The sequence below is a fragment of the Neofelis nebulosa genome, chromosome 17 (assembly GCF_028018385.1).
Source record: "Neofelis nebulosa isolate mNeoNeb1 chromosome 17, mNeoNeb1.pri, whole genome shotgun sequence".
NCBI classification, from domain to species: Eukaryota; Metazoa; Chordata; class Mammalia; order Carnivora; family Felidae; genus Neofelis; species Neofelis nebulosa.
The window spans coordinates 49,449,947-49,468,795 of NC_080798.1; the positions used below are offsets into that span (position 1 = coordinate 49,449,947).

At 42.9% G+C, this 18,849-nt stretch overlaps 1 protein-coding gene across 2 annotated transcripts in view; it reads right to left on the minus strand.

Moving 5' to 3' along the window:
• GLG1 (golgi glycoprotein 1) overlaps window positions 1-18,849 on the minus strand; it is a 151,877-nt gene that overhangs the window by 6,518 nt on the left and 126,510 nt on the right. Inside the window, exons 13-25 of one of the 2 annotated variants that reach the window (XM_058707446.1) lie at window positions 17,394-17,480; window positions 16,045-16,107; window positions 15,215-15,328; window positions 14,084-14,172; window positions 12,843-12,960; window positions 11,545-11,637; window positions 7,852-7,989; window positions 5,638-5,761; window positions 4,573-4,715; window positions 4,281-4,382; window positions 3,004-3,111; window positions 1,307-1,427; window positions 582-688 (exon numbers count right to left, since the gene is read on the minus strand). In XM_058707446.1, the coding sequence (XP_058563429.1) occupies window positions 582-688; window positions 1,307-1,427; window positions 3,004-3,111; window positions 4,281-4,382; window positions 4,573-4,715; window positions 5,638-5,761; window positions 7,852-7,989; window positions 11,545-11,637; window positions 12,843-12,960; window positions 14,084-14,172; window positions 15,215-15,328; window positions 16,045-16,107; window positions 17,394-17,480 (1,407 nt within the window). The remainder of the gene's footprint in view (window positions 1-581; window positions 689-1,306; window positions 1,428-3,003; window positions 3,112-4,280; window positions 4,383-4,572; window positions 4,716-5,637; window positions 5,762-7,851; window positions 7,990-11,544; window positions 11,638-12,842; window positions 12,961-14,083; window positions 14,173-15,214; window positions 15,329-16,044; window positions 16,108-17,393; window positions 17,481-18,849) is intronic. The other variant, XM_058707447.1, reaches the window with a different exon arrangement.

Sequence of the window (18,849 nt, forward strand, 5' to 3'; positions counted from 1 at the left end):
TTACGCACCACAAAGCAATGTGCACATGAGAAGAACTGTTCCTCTTCTCGCTGAGGCTGCATTTTTGTAGGAAAAATCTCCCCTAGCCCAAGTCTGCCTGGGTATCACACACATTCACCTGTCCTGATGTCTCTCTACCCTATCAGCGTTCCTGCTTCAGCCTAGTTGAGGGCGAAGGCCGGGGCCAGTCCCACATACATATGCTCCTGCCAAACACTGACTAAAATCAGAAAAACGAGCTTTAAGACAACAGTGGCCAGCCTGGTTGCTTTCCTTTCCCCTGGGCATGATTTCTGGTTCTCTTTGCACAGCTGGCTTTTACCCCATCCTTTGGGTGACTCACTTTTCCACGGTGGACTATGGGCAAGTGAGGAGAAAGCAGTGGCCCCGGCAAAGCCTGCAGACACTGGCAAAAGGAGATGGTGGCCGCAGGCTCAGAGACAGCCAGGGAGGCTTGCAAGGGCAGTGACAGACTTTTCAAATACACTTACTGCTGGTCTCGCAACAAGGACAAAAAGACAAGCGGAACATCCGGGGAACGGACAGAGATGGCCGCTTCAGGAGATTCTCTTGGGCATTACCTTTGCTGCATAACTCCACATTTCAATCCGGTCATTGAGACGTTTTTTGCACTCAGGTTGTAACCTCACCCGCTTATCCTCCAGGGCCTCCATGAGACAGGACATTTCTGTGAAAGAAAAGGGATGAGAAGAGTCTAAAACTGTACAGAACAGAAATTTCTATGAGGCTGGGGAGGAGGGCACCTTATCACCAGAGAATTCAGATGTATAGGCTACACAAAGTTAAATCCGTTCTAGGAAATTTGACCAAAGATTTAACATGGAGAAAAATGATGTTGAGCTTCCAAGGGACCAGCTGCCCAGAGACCCTTAAAACCTTCTTATTTTATTGGGCATGTCTGGCTCAGAAACAACTTTCTTCTACCTGCCCGGGATCCACCCAGTGTGGCCACTGGGTGAGCTGATGAAGCTGCTCTAGTTTGGCCAAGGGGGAAGAGGCCATGATCATGAGTTAAGTTTTGCTTCCCTGATAAATAACTCAACCTTCCCTTTTCATCAGAACCTTACCTCTGGTTATGGCTAGGTCAGTTCAAACCTGCAGGATTATTCATTCCTAAATTCATTCTGCCACAAAAGCCTAGTCCCGGCATCAACCAGGCCCCCAGAGGATGTTGTCTGTGGTTGTGCTGCAGCTAGAGAACAGAGTACCCGCAAGTGCTGTCTCAGAAGGAGTCTGTGCTCCTCCCAAGGTAGTTCAGAGAGGGCCAGAGTGAACAGTGACTTACGACGCCCTCGGCCGGGGGTAATGGCTGCACAGTGGTGCTTAATGTCCAGGGCACACGCTGTATGAAGAACTGGGTCCACGAAGATGTCTGCTTTGCTTTCCTTCAGCATGTTTAACACTTCCTAAGAAGGAAGAATCATCGTAGAGCAAGCTTTTATAGAGGAAATACATCAGATTTGTTATCTGCAAATACTTTACATACGAAGAGTAAAGTCAAGGAGGGAAGGGTGTGGGTTAACAACAGAACTTACTCTGAGACAGGGACAATGTGGTGATGACACAAAGAATGCAGATTTTTAGCAACTGATTCCATACACTTGGAGGCCTAGTATGATCAAAGCTATGTGCTAAACGAAGCGGGGGCTACAAGATCAGATGTGGGTTTCTGGCAGTCTGGTGGGCTGTAAATGTTGCATATTAAATGCTAGTATTTATATCGGTTGGTATAATACAGCTATTTTCTTAAGAAAAATGAAAATGTGAAATCTAAAAACCAGAGTTTTGGGGCACCTGGGTGGCTCAGTTGGTTAAGTGTCCAACTTTGGCTCAGGTCATGATCTCACAGCTTGTGAGTTTAAGCCCTGCCTTGGGCTCTGTACTGACAGCTCAGAGCCTGGAGCCTGCTTCAGATTCTGTGTGTGTGTCTCTCTCTCTGCCCCTTCCCTGCTCACGATCTGTCTCTATCTCTCTCTCAAAAATACATAAACACTAAAAAAATATATAAAAAAAATAAAAACCAGAGTTTTAAAACTCCCAGGCAAACAAAGAAAAATGTTTGCATAATGTTTCATGTTACCTCCGTTATCCTCAAAAGATAAAAAAGATTCACAGAGCATAATTTTTACTGCAAGAAAAACTCTTAGTGAGTCTGAAGATGTCCTAAACAAGAGGATCATAACCATGATGGAAGTGACATCAGCTCTGCAGACTTTCCATTTAGACTTGAAAGAACAGGAGGTAACAACAGGCCAAAAGTGCTTTCTTAAATAAAAATTAGTTTGCTCTCAAGAGAAAGACTACAGGCCCTGTAAAGCAACAATAATAAAAACAAGAAAACAAAAAACAAAACTCAAATATTACTCTTCAAAGTTAAATGGGATCATTTGATGACAAACTAGTCCAAGGAAAACATATGGATTTAGCTTTTAGCCATCTCCCATTATTCCTCAGGCCGTGTGGAATCAGAAACATTTCAGCAGATGAAAATATCTGTGTACAATATTCAGTGACTCAAAAATGACACCACTCACTTTTCAAAAAAAGACAAAGCTTTTTTAAAAAGATCAAATATATTATTTCATTTGCAATTTTCCAAGATAATGTATGCTTAATAGTCATGTTTTGATAACTTCGTTTTTATAAGCTATTTCTGAAATGATTTTTATGAATGCAGTATCTTTACTGATACTATTGGACTTGACATTTTGCTTTCAGTTCTGCACTCACAGGGCCTTAAACCATGGCCTGGTCATGGGGATCAGACATGTTCATGAATAATCAGTACATGTGGAAGAATATTTCAGTTATAGGTGATTAATTGTCAAGAATCTAGTGAAAGTTTCATAAGAGGGAAGAAACGTATAATCCCGGGAAGGAAGGTTTAGATGTTCTTGCTAAGATATGCAGACTACAGCATCAGAAGGGAAGAAAAAGTTTTGTGAAAAGCAGGCAGGGAAACAAGGCCATTGGCGGTATTACCTTTTTACATGCGTCCGTTTTGATTTTGAGCAGGTTAACTTTGAGGCACTCTTCTACTTGACCTGTCTGCTCTTGGGCAGCTGCTTCCTCAGCACACAGATTGGAGATCTGTTCCAGAGACACACAAAACACATCTCTGCTGTCACCAGAAACCCTGTCTCTGAAACCTGCAGGTTTGGTGACCCTCCCATATGGTCTGGATGTCTCCTCATTCTCCTAGTGGACTTCACGCCCCGCCCCCTGTCCTGGATGAGATGCTGGGCTCCATTCACTGTCACAAAGACTGGCACATAGAGTCAAAAGCCAGTCAGTATACTGACGTTTATGCTGTCAACCCTGACATTTGAGTCAGAGTGTCCCAGGACTGGTCACAAAGAAGGCTACTCCTTGATTCCACAGGAGGAAGGTTACATAGCCAAGTGAAATACTAAAAGCAAATGGCTGACATTTATAAAGGTTCAGAGTCAACCTCAACTCACAGCTTGGCAACACACACACACACACAGGTTCTAAAACACAGTCCACACCAAAGATTAAAAACTTAAGTCTTCCTTGGGAGCTGTGAGTGAGCATCTTTAAAAAATCTTCAGCTATGAACCCCTAAAACTGACATATGTCGAACACAGTTCTCCACATGGGCTTTTCTAGCTAGGAAGTCAAAGTCCAAAGACAGGCATTTCTTTAGCGCTATTATAGGAGCACTTTCTTCCCCCCCCCCCCCCCGGCTTTTTTAACATTTATTTATTTATTTTTGAGAGAGAGAGAGAGAGAGAGAGAGAGAGAGAGAGCGCGCAAGTGGGGGAGGAACAGAGACAGAGGGAGACAGAGAATCTGAAGCAGGCTCCAGGCTGTAAACTGTCAGTACAGAGCCCAATGTGGGGCTCAAACCCATGAACTGTGAGATCATGAGCTGAGCTGAAGTCGGACACTTAACCAACTAAGCCACCCAGGCACCCCAGGAGCACTTTCTCTTTCTGGCAAGTCTTGGGGAATTCTAGGTTGAGCATCAGAATAAGGAGAAGGAAGAACTATATGGAGACAGATATAGTAAAAGAACACTCTAGTACAACAGAGAAATATAGAACCAACACTCTATAGTGATAGGATGAATGTCAATTCTAATTCAGTGTCACAGGGAACCAGAAACTCAAACAATGAAAAGTCCAGAAGATGGGCCCTGGATTCAGGGCTAAAGGGAAAGACGGTACAGAACTTTTCTTCAATAAACACTTCTCTGACCAGCTCTGTTCACAACCAGCTTCAGACCCAAATCCTACCTCATCTGAGCAGTGTAGCTGGAGCTGAGGATCTAGCCGGTAATCCAGAGCAGACTCCTGGATAATAATCCGGATCTGGTCTTCACAGTCCGAAGAGAGCCGCTACATGTGACAAAAGGAGAGTTCATCAGCCTATTAGACAGTTTCAGCTTTTTATTTGGTCCCTGGTTTGGGAAGGTACGAAAAAGGTCTTGGGAAAGTAGGAGTAAGCTAGGGGCTTCCAAAGAAAAACCTGCCAGGAGTAGAGGGGTCTCTATAAACACACCTCTGCAGAGAGCCCAGGACTGTTTACCTGGTCAGCATATCTGAGCTTGAGGCACGAGATGACTTGGCCTTCCAGTTCCGAATCATCCTTGGCCTTAGTCAGGATACCGTGGCAGAATTTAGGAATGTCAGCTTTACAGGCTTTCCTTAGCACAGGGTTTAAGCGGTAATCTAGAGTGGAAAGTTGTCAGTATGTGATAAAATATTCCACCTGGATTCAAAAATATTCAAGATCTACCTTTCAAAAGGGTACATATTACATCAATGACCACAAATAAACTATTGATTTGTTTATTTGCTAAACATTTACCGAGCATTCATTACACTGTTTTTATTTTTTAAATTAAAAAAAATTTTTTTCTGGGTGCATGTTTTTATTTTTTATTTTGGGGGGGGAGAGGAAGAGGGGGGAATATTTTAAGCAGGCTCCACGTGGGCTCAGCGTGGAGCACAACACAGGGCTCAATCCTAAGACCCTGGGATCATGACCTGAGCTGAAATCAAGAGGTGGATGCTCAACCTACTGAGCCACCCAAGAGTCCTGACTACACTGCTTTTAATCAGCAATATAATTAAATGAAAGGGTAGATGTGGACACAGAGACTCCAGGAATTCTACCTTGCAGCACGTCTGTGGGGTCTGCTGGTACCAGTACTCTTTAGTAGTTCTCAAAAAAATCACTCAGCCATCACCAACCTTCCCCATAACAGATGTTCTGGAAAACACTGAGAATACTGGACTCATCTTGCCCACTATGTTATAAGGTCTTGCAACTCAGAGCTGAAATTTCTCTGTTCTAAAAAACATTACCCATATATTCTCCTGCCACGTGCATGAAGTTTTGTTAAATCTCTAGACTTTTCAAAGAACTCCAGCCTTGACTTCCTCTGTCTCCTCTTTCCTATGACTTTCATTCTGTTCTGCCAAATACTCTTTGAAGGAAGAATATGTTATTTTCCTTACTAGATCCAGACTCTTCCCTTGAAATCCACAGGCAACGAAATATCTGTAGTTTAATTAGGTAGATATATGTCAACTCAGCTCCATTTAAGCCACATTCAATGGAACCAGGAAAGCCAAGCCATGATGTTACCTGTGTTCTGAGTGATCTGGCGCTTGGTTATCATCTGTTTGCATTTGGGATCCATCAATTCACTGTTCTTATTTTGCTTCAAGCACTGCAACATGGTTTTGGAATCTGCCTCTGGACAGAACCTCTGCAAGAAACAAAGATTTACAAACGTAGTTATCCAAATATGGCAATGAACATCATCTGCATCACCCTTCCACCTACTGGTGAGCTAATGACAAAATCAGCTTGAAGATATCACTTGGTACAAGAGAAACAGCTAAGCCTGAATAAACACCCAGACTCCACTTCTCCTTTTATTGAGTCTCTACTATATCTCTCACATTTCTTCCTACTACCCTCACTGTTTCCTGTTTTGCACAGGATTGATTCTGTACCTGCATGGCTATGTTACATTACATGGCATCTCATGATCTTAAACACTGTTTAAGTAAAAACATAACATTGTACCAGGTGGCCAGGTAGCCCTCAAGCCATATCCACCCAATCCCAATGGGAAATTTAAAAATTACCCACTGAACAATGTGAACAAGAATGTGGGTTAAGGACCTGTCTAGTTCATCTTTTAACTATGGGGGCTATAATGCTACCAAACGGTGTGGGGCTAGTCCCTGTACACTTGTTAGTGTCCTTGAAGTCAGAGATCCATTTTGGACTAACAATAAATTCTACCTCTATCTGCTAATCAACAGTATATCTGCTAATTACAGCCTACGGATATCTTAATATAAGTTGATGACTGATTTTTACAAAAGTCATCAAAATCTTACAAAATTCCCTCAGATCAGAGCCTGGCATTTCAGCTTTTACACAGGACTCAAATCTACCAGGGACAACTAAAGACATTTCTAACTTTCACAATTCTATTTGGTATCTGAAAGAGTGAAAAGCAGCGTTTTATTTTATTTTATTTTATTTTATTTTATTTTCTTACTTATTTTTTATTTTTTAATTTAATTTTTAAAAATTTACATCCAATTTAGTTAGCATATAGTGGAACAATGATTCAGGGGTGGATTCCTTAGTGCCCCTTACCCATTTAGCCCATCCCCCTTCCCACAACCCATCGAGCAACCCTCAGTTTGTTCTCCATATTTATGAGTCTCTTCTGTTTTGTCCCCCTCCCTGTTTTTATATTATTTTTGTTTCCCTTCCCTTATGTTCATCTGTTTTGTCTGTTAAAGTCCTCATATGAGTGAAATCATATGGTATTTGTCTTTCTCTGACTAATTTCACTTAGCTTAATACCCTCCAGTTCCATCCACATAGTTGCAAATGGCAAGATGTCATTCTTTTTGATTGCCGAGTAACACTCCATTGTATATATATACACCACATCTTCTTTATCCATTCATCCATGGATGGACATTTGGGCTCTTTCCATACTTTGGCTACTGTGGACAGTGCTGCTATAAACATGGGGGTGCATGTGTCCCTTCGAAACAGCACACCTGTATCCCTTGGATAAATACCTAGTTTTGCAATTGCTGGGTCGTAGGGTAGTTCTATTTTTAGTTTTTTGAGGAACCTCCATACTGTTTTCCAGAGTGGACCAGCATTTTATTTTAAAAGTAGTATTTTATTTTTTAAGTAACATTTTATTTTAATAAAGCATTTGCTTTTATTTTATCTTAAGTGTATTAGAACCTTAAATTTAAATCTCTTTATACATGTGGATACAACAAGGAACTGGCATTTAGGTTCTCAAGTTAGCCTGTTACAGAGAACGTTCACTGGAGAAGTATACGAAACAAAAGAACATATAAAATAGAAAAGCCTTTTGACTGTGGTAGGTGGATGATCAAGACATTTGGTGGTGACTTTCTCAACATACCTACCACTAACTGCCCTCAAAATCAATCATATATTTACTGGGTATCTATTTACTTGTGCCTTAGGTCAAAGTGAGGTCAGTTAGCTTAGCTCAATGGTTGTCAAACTTGAGCGTGCATCAGAATCCACTGGAAGGCTTGTTAAAGCTATTAGCTCTGCTCCCAGAGTTTCTGATTCAGTAGGCAGAGGGTGGGGCCCAAGCATTTGTAAGTTTCCAGGGGCTGATAATGCAGTTGAGCTAGGGACCACACCACGAGAACCACTGTGTCCTCTGTATAAAACAGGTTGAGTGGAAAGATTATAAAATTTGCTCCAAAGTTTAAAGAGGCTTATGTGGTTATTTTTATTTACCCTGTACTTAGCCCCTGGTTTGGGATCCCTTACCTTTATCATCTGCTTGCAGACTCTCATGAGCGTATAGTCTAGTTCTGGGTCCATCATCTCTGTCTCCTGTAGCTTAAAAACTTTCTGGTGGCAACGAGTACTTAGCTGCTTCTTGTTTTCTTTCAGGCATTCAATAATCTAGGGCATAAGAATTATGGTCAAGTTAAGGGATCTATCAGGGATTGATAATCTATATGTTCTCACTACAGCATTCAGTTCTTAGTGCATCCCCTCTCTTTCATTCCATTCCTAATTCCAAGGTAAGAGGAGTCAGAATTTCCTCACCAAGGAGAATTATGCTTACAGATTTGCAGCTTTAGGTCTAACAGTGAACCAGACTGTATAAAAATAATGGATGAGTTGAGCAGGCTGCACTGGAGGCTAAAGGGAAGGAATCCCCCTCAAAATTCTTGGTTTTTTCTGTCCTCTAGCTCTTCTTTGTCAAGACTCCTTTTGGAGCACACATTAGGCACTCTGCTTTTCTAGGGAGCAATATCCCTGACTAGTCAGTAGGCACAAGCTAGGAGGTTCAGTTCCACTCAACATTTACCCCATGAGAATAGAGCATTAGATGCCAGGTATGAATGAGGCCCAGTTGCCACCCCTGATAAATACGCAGTCTCACAGGGCAAACTTTTATAAACAACTACAATAAACAAATCAAAAAATAATAAATAAATAAAACAATGGGTGACTCAGTCGGTTAAGCATCTGACTCTGGATTTCAGCTCAGGTCATGACCTCATGGTTCGTGGGATCAAGCCCTGTGTCAGGCTGTGTGCTGACACTGCAAAGCCTGCTTGGGATTCTCTTCCTCTCTTTCTTCCCCTCCACCCTCCCCTCTGTTTCTCTCAAAAAATAAACAAATATCTAAGAAAAAAAAAAAAGACGAGGGGTGCCTGGGTGGTTCAGTTCATTGGACATCTGGCTTCGGCTCTGGTCATGGTCTCACAGTGCATGAGTTCAAGCCCTGTGTTGGGCTCTGTGCTGACAGCTCAGAGACTGGAGCCTGCTTTGGATTCTGTATCTCCCTCTCTCTCTGACCCTCCCATCGCTTGCACTCTGTCTCTCGCTCTCTCAAAAACAGACTTAAAAAAAAAAGATGAGGGGCGCCTGGGTGGCTCAGTTGGTTAAGCGTCCGACTTCAGCTCAGGTCACGAGCTCGCGCTCCATGACTTCGAGCCCCGCGTCGGGCTCTGTGCTGACAGCTCAGAGCCTGGAGCCTGCTTCGGATTCTGTGTCTCCCTCTCTCTCTGCCCCGCCCCCGTTCATGCTCTGTCTCTCTCTGTCTCAAAAATAAATAAACGTTAAAAAAAAAAAAAAAAAAACCTTAAAAAAAAAAAAAAGATGAGCGGGTTAACATAAAAGCATAAAGTGCCATATGATGGATTTTAAGATAGTGAATTGAGTATAAATCTCCCCTTCCTTACACCAACCTTTTAGATATTATTAAAAAAAAAAATGAGGGGCGCCTGGGTGGCTCAGTTCGTTAAGCCTCGACTTTGGCTCAGGTCACAATCTCAGGGTTTATGAATTTGAGCCCCACGTCAGGCTCTGCTCTGATAGTTCAGAGCCTGGAGCCTGCTTCGGATTCTGGGTCTCCCTCTCTCTCTCCCCATCCCCTGCTCACACTGTCTCTCTCTCTCTCTCTCTCAAAAATAAATAAACATTAAAACATTTTTTTTAAAAAAGGAAATAAATGATAAAGAAGGGAAGCAGATGGGAATCTGCAGGAACTAGAGCTGTAGCATAAAGTCATGAGACTTCTATGAAATCCTCAAGGGACAACCAAGAATCACCAAATAACTGAGAGAAAAAAGTAAGAGAACAATTAAAAAAATATATTTAATGTCCTCAGAACAATACAGAAAGAAATGGTAAACCAGAATCAAGAACAGATGGTTATGAGAGGAGCCAGTAACAGATTCTGGAAACAAAAAATAAAACTCCCAACTGGGAGTCTCTCTAAAAACAGAATGGACACAGCTGAAGAATACATCTTTAAGCTGGGAGATAGACCTGAGGAATTACCTCAATGCAGTACAAATAACAAAGAAATGGCAAGTATGAAAGAAAAAGTGAAGAGACATGGAGGACAGATCCAGATGTTCCAACTGTCTAATATGAGTTCTAGAAGGAAGTAAAAGCAAGGCAGTATTTGGAAGAAAACAATAATTGAGAATTTCCCCAAATTGAGAAAAACATGAATTCTGAGAAAGAGCCAACTAAGATAAAGAAATAAAAAAAAAACAACAAACCCATCCCTGACTACATGCCAGCGGAATTATGGATCATTAAAGATAAAGAGAAAATTCAGAGTAGATGATCTGCACAGACACGAGAGTGAGATAGACATCAGCAATAGCAGATACAAGACGATAATGAAGCCACTATCTCAAAGGCTAAAGCACCAGTGTGGTGCTTTCAGGGCAATTCCCTGAACTAGAAAACGTAGCCGAGTCACTAGAAGAACATTATAAGAAAAAAAAAAATCACTTCTTTGTACTTCATTCCTGACTAATACTAATTCAGGACAGGGCCCAGTTCTGCGCGTTAAAGAAACAAGATTTCCCAGGTGATTCCTATGTGACTTCCAGTTAAGAACTTTTGTGCAACAGGCACAGAGTAAGGGAATAATCAATTCTGGAGGTACACGGTGTTAGAAAAACTACAGAGAGGAGGAGACATTTGAAGGATTGTGAAGAGCTTCTTAGCAAGGTGGAGAAGGACAAGCTAACCTGAAAGAGGGAAGAGAATGAACAGGAGAACATGAGGAATGCAGGTAAGGAACTTCCTTTGGGAAAGTCTGGTAAAGCTTAGGAGGGGATGACTAGGCTGGACAGAATGTGACGAGGCTCATTCCACCAGCAAAGAATTCACGGCTAAAATGTTAACTTCACATTTTCTTTTTTTTTTTTTTTTTTTTTTAAGTTTATTTATTTATTATGAAAGAAAGGGCAGGGAGAGATTGGGGGGGGGGGGTGTACAGACAGGGAGAGAGAGAATCCCAAGCAGGCTCTGTGCTGTCCGTGTGGAGCCTGATGTGGGACTTAAACGCATGAACCGTGAGATCATGACCTTAGCCAAAACCAAGAGCCAGACACGTAACCGAGTGAGCCACTCAGGTGCCCCCCACTCTTTTTTTTTTTTTACTTAAAGTGTATTTTGAGGGGTGCCTGGGTGGCTCAGTCAGTTGAACGTCCAACTTTGACTCAGGTCATGATCTCACACTCATGTGTTCGAGCCCCACATCGGGCTCTGTGTTGACAATGCAGAGCCTGGAGCCTGCTTCAGATTCTGTGTCTCCCTCTCTCGCTGCCCCTCCCCCCTCGCACTCTGTCTCTCAATCTCTCTCTAAATAAATAAACATAACAATAAAAAATTTTTTCAAGTGTATTTTGAGAGAGTGAGAAAGAGCACAAGCACACAAGTTGGGGAGGGACAAAGAGAAAGAGAGAAAGAGAGAGAGACAGAGAGAGAGGGAGGGAGGGAGGGAGGGAGGGAGGGGGAGAAAGAGAATCCCAAGCAGGCTCCTCACAGCCAGCAGAGAGCACAATGTGGGGCTCAAACTCATGAACCATGAGATCATGACCTAAGCTGCAATAAAAAGTCAGACACTTAACCGACTGAGCCACTTAGGTGTCCCAAAATGTTACCTTCACAGTTTCACAATTAAAAAATATAAACAGTTACCTGAGCATTGCCATACTGCACAGTGGAACAGTAGTTCTTGATGTCACTCTTGCAAGCTTCATACAGATCTGGTTCCAGACGGATGTCCTCTGTCTGTATGGGAGGGGGCCAGCATGGAAAAGGGAGGTTACTCGAAACTGGAGATGTCAAATGTTTTACATATTCATGTACTGACCAGATCTTGTCTAGTGACCACAACCTTTACACAGCAAAATAGGAGCAGTGGGGCCACCGCAGTAAAAGGAGAGCTGGCACTTAGTTTCAATTCTGCACTAACTAGCTAGATGGCCTTGGACTTTTTTTGCAAAAGAAAATGCTGCCACCTACCCGGCCCCTTCGCAGGACTGCTGTGAAATGAAGTAAGATAATATGATGTGGAAACCACTTCAGGAAATTAAAGCATTATATCAATGTAGGGTTCTACTTTTATTATTGTTTTATTGAAAGAGCGAGGTCCAACGCTAGGGACCCAAAGTCTCAATTACACTAGGATATCGAGGAGAGCTCCACTTAACACATAATTACCACTGCATCACTCCCACCCTACGTGAAAATCTGGTAACGTAACTTTTGCAATATTACTGGTGTTTGGTGTTCATTACTAGTTTTTAGTTTTTATTTAGACTGAAGTGAAATAAGTAGAATTCACAATACAGAATATACTAAACATTTTTAGCTGTTTAGCTTAACCTCAAAAGTAACATAAGTTTCCCCTTAGAGCGCACACTGCATTTGACTTGCCAGTAACTGTTGTACCTCGTGATCTGTAAGCTCTTCAGGGCATGGCATTCCCCTGGAGACTGTTGTTGGTCAGGGAGTGGGCACAGATCTCCAGCTGACACGAGCAAATTGAGGGGAGGATCTGGCTACAGGCTGTGGGGGAGGGAGGAGGTCTCTCCTGTTCTACTTTCCTGCTGGAGACGACGTGGAGCAGGAGGCCAGAGCCGCTGCAGGTAGCCACGGTGAGGGGAAGCAGCCTTACCATGAAGCTGGTGCCATGAACAGCAAAGCAAACAGGGAGAGACCCTTGATCCTTGGGGGCATTACTGATGCACGGACTGTATCATGTGCTTACAGCTTGTCCTATCGTGAGCTTCCAGTTACATGTGGTAAAAATACTTCATCGGTTAGGAAAAGTGCAGCAAGAAGCTGTCACATGGCAAGATCTGAGCACAAGGCTCCAAGTCTTAACAATCGTAATAATGGCTAAAACCTTTCAATTTGTCCTCACCCTTCACCCAACTTTCCAGACCCGCCTCTGTGTTTCTGGGACCAGAGGCTGTGCTACGAGGCATTACCATCTCTAGCTCCTCCACCCGCAGCTGCTTGCGGCACTTCAGGGACACCCTGTGTTCCTTGGCTTCCTGTAGAGTGTCATTGCGCACGGTGGTGCTCAGACAGATCACCACGTCCACCCTGCCAAGGAAAGGAGAAGGCTGAGACTGGCTGGAGCCACATGAGGGCAGAGAGCCAGGGGCTGAGCTGGGGCAGGGGCCACATCAACACTCCAGAACGCATGACCCTCTTTATCACGTTTTTGAATGCTTTTTCTAGAAGTCTCATTGTGTTAAAAGCACTAAAAGCAGTAACCTGACTCTCTATGTCACAAATGACTGAAGGCGCACTACAATCCTGACAGGTAGGGAGGCCACAGAGGGGACGTAAGGACAGTTCAATGCTTGTTTTGCTAAAAACATGCGACCAGAGAGGAATGCTGCTCTTAACTCTAGACTGTGTCTTTCTTTGATGAGCTGTGAAATTCATTCTTGAGAGGTACAGAACCTTGAGCAAAATGGGAACTTGATTTATATGAGGCAGAGAGATGTGTTCTAGAAACATGCCTTTGCAAAGAGTAAGATGGAAGAATTCAGGCAGCCATGCTGTAAAAGCCCATCCCTGTCTTCACTGAGACCTAATTCTTTTTTTTTTTTTTTAACGTTTATTTTTGAGAGAGAGCCAGTGTGAGCAGGGGAGGAGCAGAGAAAGAGAGTGAGAATCCCAAGTAGGCACCGCACTGTCCACACAGAGCCCGATGCGGGGCTTGATCTCATTAACTGTGAGATCATAACCTGAGCCAAAATCAAAAGTGGGACGCCTAACCGACTGAGCCACCCAGGCACCCTGAGACTGAATTCATAAATGAATAAAGTTTTTGTTTCCAAACTAGACCTCTAATTCAGTAAAAGCCCCTGCTGCTCTCCCAAAGAGTTAACATAATGGAATGATGTTGGGAGGCAGTTAACCTCTTATTCATACTATAACTGGCTTCTCTAAGTAACAATCTAAATCTGCCTCTTCTGTCAGACAGCCTGAACCTGGGAACATTAAAATCGCCCCTTTAGCCTCCAGGCTCTCTGTGTCAGAACCACCACCGTCCCCTGTGGCTGCAGGCAGCCACGAAGATCATGTGGCCACACAGCCCAAGTGCATGGCCATACTACCAAGGGAGTGTGGAGGCCTCCAAGGCTAACCCTACCAGTACACAGGACATTTGTCCAGAGTTTACGGAAGCAGAATTAATCAATTAAACGTTACATACTTCTTTTTTATGTTGGGGCAAAGTTTCAACACATCCTCCTTGCAGGCCATTTTAAACTTGTAAGAAAACCGAAAATCCTTCATCTGCACCTGAAAAAGATGATGAGAAAGAAAATCAGCAGCTCTGAGGCAAGTTCCGATTGGCAGTGCTGGCTGATTGCACAGAGACTGCAGAAGCCTGCCTTCCATGCCCTGTGAAACTTGCCCTCCATCTCAGACTTCGTGACCTGCCAACCTCCCCATTATTCCCTCTGCTAAGGGCACCCTGGCGTCCCTGCCATTCCAATCATGCTGCTCCCTCTGCCACGAAGCTCTTCTCCCAGATCCTCCCTGGTCCGTGCATCACCTCCTCAGCATTTCTACTCAAACATCTCCTTCTCAAGTCCCCTTTCTCCTTCATCCTCTAGCCCTTATGCAGCTCTAGCCCACCTGAGATTCTGTACTTATTTATAAACGTGTTTTGTGTCTTTCTCTTACTAGAACACAGAACAGACAAGGGCAGGGTTTGTTGCCCATTGTCTCCAGTACCCATACTCCAGAGGCCCTCAATATCATTTGGTAAAGGCAGCCATGTAGTCCATAGGCCCTGGGAAGAGATCAATTTTATACAGATGACAGATTCCATCCTCCCGGGAAGGAAGTGCTTGCTTTACCAGAAACACTTTCTTTAGACATGTGTAACTGTGAAAAGTGCAGTTTAACCTTATGTGGATGCCAGACCTGGGTAGTATGATTTAGAAGAAAAAAAAAGGCTTAAGAGTTCAGTACACTGATAGACATTTGGGCTGCTGCACTGAACAATGACAAAACAGCAGATCCCACTCATACTTGCTGTGCAAGCAAAGGTTAACGTATCTTACGAAAAGCAAACAATGTGACTCATCTGTATTCCTGCTGGACCGCCTGTTCCCTAAGGGTACAGACTCCATCTTTATTTAGCACTGCATTCCTAGAGCCTACCATCGTGCCTGGCCATAGTGGAAAAGACCATATTTTTTGAGAACCAGAGAGGACATATATTTGGAAAAAAAAAGATTTCTCACAGAAGGGGTGCCCTGATGCTCTGGAAGAGAAAGGAATTCAGAGCCATCCAAGCAGCCAAGACAGTCAGGATTTGCCTGGTGTTACTCACCAGCTGGAAGTGGGTAACTCCAATGGCGCACTTCTCATTCATATCCTTCTGGTGTTTGTTCTGAATCAGACACTCCATCAGGTCCCCAGAGTCTATCTGGTTATCTGCCACATCCTGGGGAAGGCAGTGCACATTTACATTTCATTTCCAACAATTAGTGAACAAATCGTGCACCCTAGTTCATAGAAAAATGGAAAACGAGACTGATTCTAGAGCCTTCACCAACAAGATACCTCATAAATTATACCAAAATAAGCCTGCGAAATTACAAGGGATGTTTATCAGTATTTATCAGTATTGGCACAGCAAGCTGCCCTGCATGAAGCTCCTACAAGAACATGTACTGTGCAGGGTTTTTACTCCTTCCCCTATAGGACGCCAGCAGCTGACTTTCAGCATCACACCCAACACTGCCTCCTGGTTCCTGCATGGTTTCACCCCTGTAATTTAGCTAGTTCAAAGTAACAGAATTAATTTAATTTACAAGAAGAGAGTCGGGAGGTGCAGCTACTATTAATGCTAACAAACCCCAGGCTGATGTATTGGCGGCAACACAGCTATGCTCAGGAGGGCCTCCCCCTGCCCCCTGTAAAGGGCATCTCCACAACTGCCACTAACCACATACCAGGTCATCTACCAATGATAATCAAATAAGGTTTCTGAGGATGGTGGCACCCGTCTCTTGATTTTGTTTACATTTTTCACTTTAATTTGTCAATCTGATGATCACTCAGGAGTAATGTATGCCGAAGACAAGGAGGTTAGTGCAACACACAAAGTCCCAGTGAATTTGGTTTTGTTTTGAATCCATTTCTCCAGACATTACTTACGTGGCAGAAGTTCTGAATTATGGGCTCACAGGCTCTCATCAGTAAGGCTTCGATCTGAATATCCTGTAGGAGATTAAACATATGAATAATTCTGCTTTAGAAAGAGCCAGTAGTTTAGGAAGCGGGGCAAGTGTGTGTTTCTGACTCAGTAGCAACTGATGGGCATTTGCCATCACCATAATCTAAGGTGTCCATCTGGAAGCTAGTCTGGTCTTTAGGTTAGACAGCCACAGCACAGAGAGAATTGCTCCTTCATTATATTCTGAAAGGCAAGGTTTTCTAGAGGCAGATACCCCTTGGGCCTGAGCAAAAGATAAGGCAGAATTAAGAACAGTACAGAAAATAATCCTAGTGTTTAGCCTTTGGAGTTTTTCCAAATGGCTAAGCAGTTCAAAATGAAAATGCGGGTAACTGACATCTGTCTTTAGCTTATAAGCTCCTAAAACAGACGACAAACCACTGCCTCTGGGGAACATACACAAATGCCTTTAAGCAGACAGCAACCTCTGTGCAGCACTAGCTGCTGAAATAATATCTTCCTTTAAAGAGTGACACACCCCAGAATGTCCTCAAAAGCCCATAAGGACAATGAAAATTGGAGAAGGGAGATGACAGAAGATGAAAGAAAGCAATAAACTTTTGAAAAATAGAAAGCAAAAAAAAAAAAAAAAAAAAAGACTAGCTGAGCAATGTAATTGTACGTATTGATACTTTTGACAATTCAAACAGTTCTAAAAGGCTTATGATAAAAAAAAATAGCAATTTCCCGTTTCCCTGATTTCTGCCCCCACAAGACCATTTTAACATTTTTATCTGCTCCTTCCCCAGTAATGCTGTATTTCTAAATAGTGTTTCTTGATTATGAGACTTTCTAATTTCTTTTTTAATATTTTAGTGAGTTACAGGATGAAACACGGATAAACACGTATATTCAATCTTCCACATTTAAGTGGAAATCCCAGCCTTTTATTTTCTTAATGATGACACAAACATTACCAGATGACCTAACCGAAAGAGCTCAGGTAAGAGAACAGGAACGGGAATGTTCGGACTGGTCTTGCACGTGGTTGAGAGATCTGAAGCACAGCTGCTAGCTTTTCTTAAAGGCCAGGGAAAAGATTGGTCTAATCACTGTGATAATTCTAATTTATGAAGAAAACCAAAGGGCTAAATGTATGGGCTATTTCTCCGGAGAAATGAGGAGAGGGGTTTAGGAAACAAAACAAAACACTTCTTGGTAAAGCCAGCGGAGAGAAGTGACACTCTCGGGGCTGAAAAACAGCAAGCCTGAGAACAGAGGACAGGTTGCTGCCAGGGCTGCCGCCATCTACAAGCTGCAGACTGCTTACCTCAGATTCTAACTCAGTGAGGTTGCCGACTATATCTCTGCACTCTACAGCCAGGTCGTCAAGGTGGTCCTGGAGGCACTCTAGCTCCTGCAAGTAAGAAAGCAATCCCTTGGCATGTGTCAATTACATAAATGAACAAGGGAAGCAGAGAGAACAGGGTCTACTACTTCCTTTTCAGTGGTCCTCCTTATCTTTCCTTTTAAAAACTATTTCACTGAACAGAACACTAAAGCTTTATTTGAGTCCCCAAACTGGGATTGTTGAAAAATAAGTACTTGATGTAAAAGGGTGGTTAAAAGGGTCACAAGGGGCTACAATAGCCATGCAAATCCTCCAGAAGGCCCAATCAGTAAGTCCAACAAGAATCAATGTCGAGACGTCCTCAGAGTCTAAAAATTTTATCAGGCCTTTATTCCACTCTATCAACAACCTGCCATTCAATTTTAACCTATGTTTTGATCACCTTTGCTCCCATTTTAAATCGGCGCACCAATAACAATCAACGAACAACAGATTTACAGGGAAAGACATGGAATACTTTAAGACTTTTCATGAGCAAAGTAGGCTGGGACCCAGGATCCAAAACACAGCATAGAACTTAGAGCTCCTGCAAGTCAAATGTGGGATTCTAACCTTGGCCCACATAGAAAGATCCTGAGGAAAACTGCAAAGCAAGTGAGCACATTAGGGTTTGGACATCTAAACACTATCTTGTCTAGGCTTTGGAAACTGACCTGGAGAGACCTCGTAGTATCATTCCATGACTATTCCCTTTAGAAACATAGAGGTTTTAAGTAGAACAGAAGCTTATTTTCCCAAAGCATATCAACAGCTATTTCTCAGCAAAGGGCTCTATTAAAGGATCAAGTTTAACTTACTATTTTGCAAGAGTCTCTGTTTTGGAATTAGAATAGGAAGGGATGAGCAGGGGGGTGTAGGAATTATACAATGCCCAGAAAGCGGGAATCCCTAAAGGAAAATGCATAAAACCTCGGGAGTAAGATAAATGGCTAAGGGAAAAATCCCAGTCATAGAATCCTTTCCTGAGCCAAGCTTCACAGCAACGGACTGCCACACAGCATAGCTTTCTCACTGTTACTTCAAAGGGGGTATGGAAAGAAACTGTTTTCTGGGATTCCATGTGACCATATCTTTTGTTTCATTAGACAGAGGCAGCAGAAAGCTGAACTGCAAGCGTTTTCTAACAATAAATTTGACAGAACTGCAGCAGGCCCAGGAGGTAGCTTGCTGAAAATGGCATTCCCAGGGTGAGCAGATCTGAATAGTGAGCCGTGTTGCTTCTTAAACATACCCAATTCCTGCACGGGTAAGTTTTTAATAGTTTAATCCCAGAGGATGTTCTGGAGTAGTAAAAATGGAACCTGGAAACCTGAGTTCACACTTTGTTCTAGTATTACTGGAGCTTTAAACAAGGACTTACTCCTCACCACAGAGG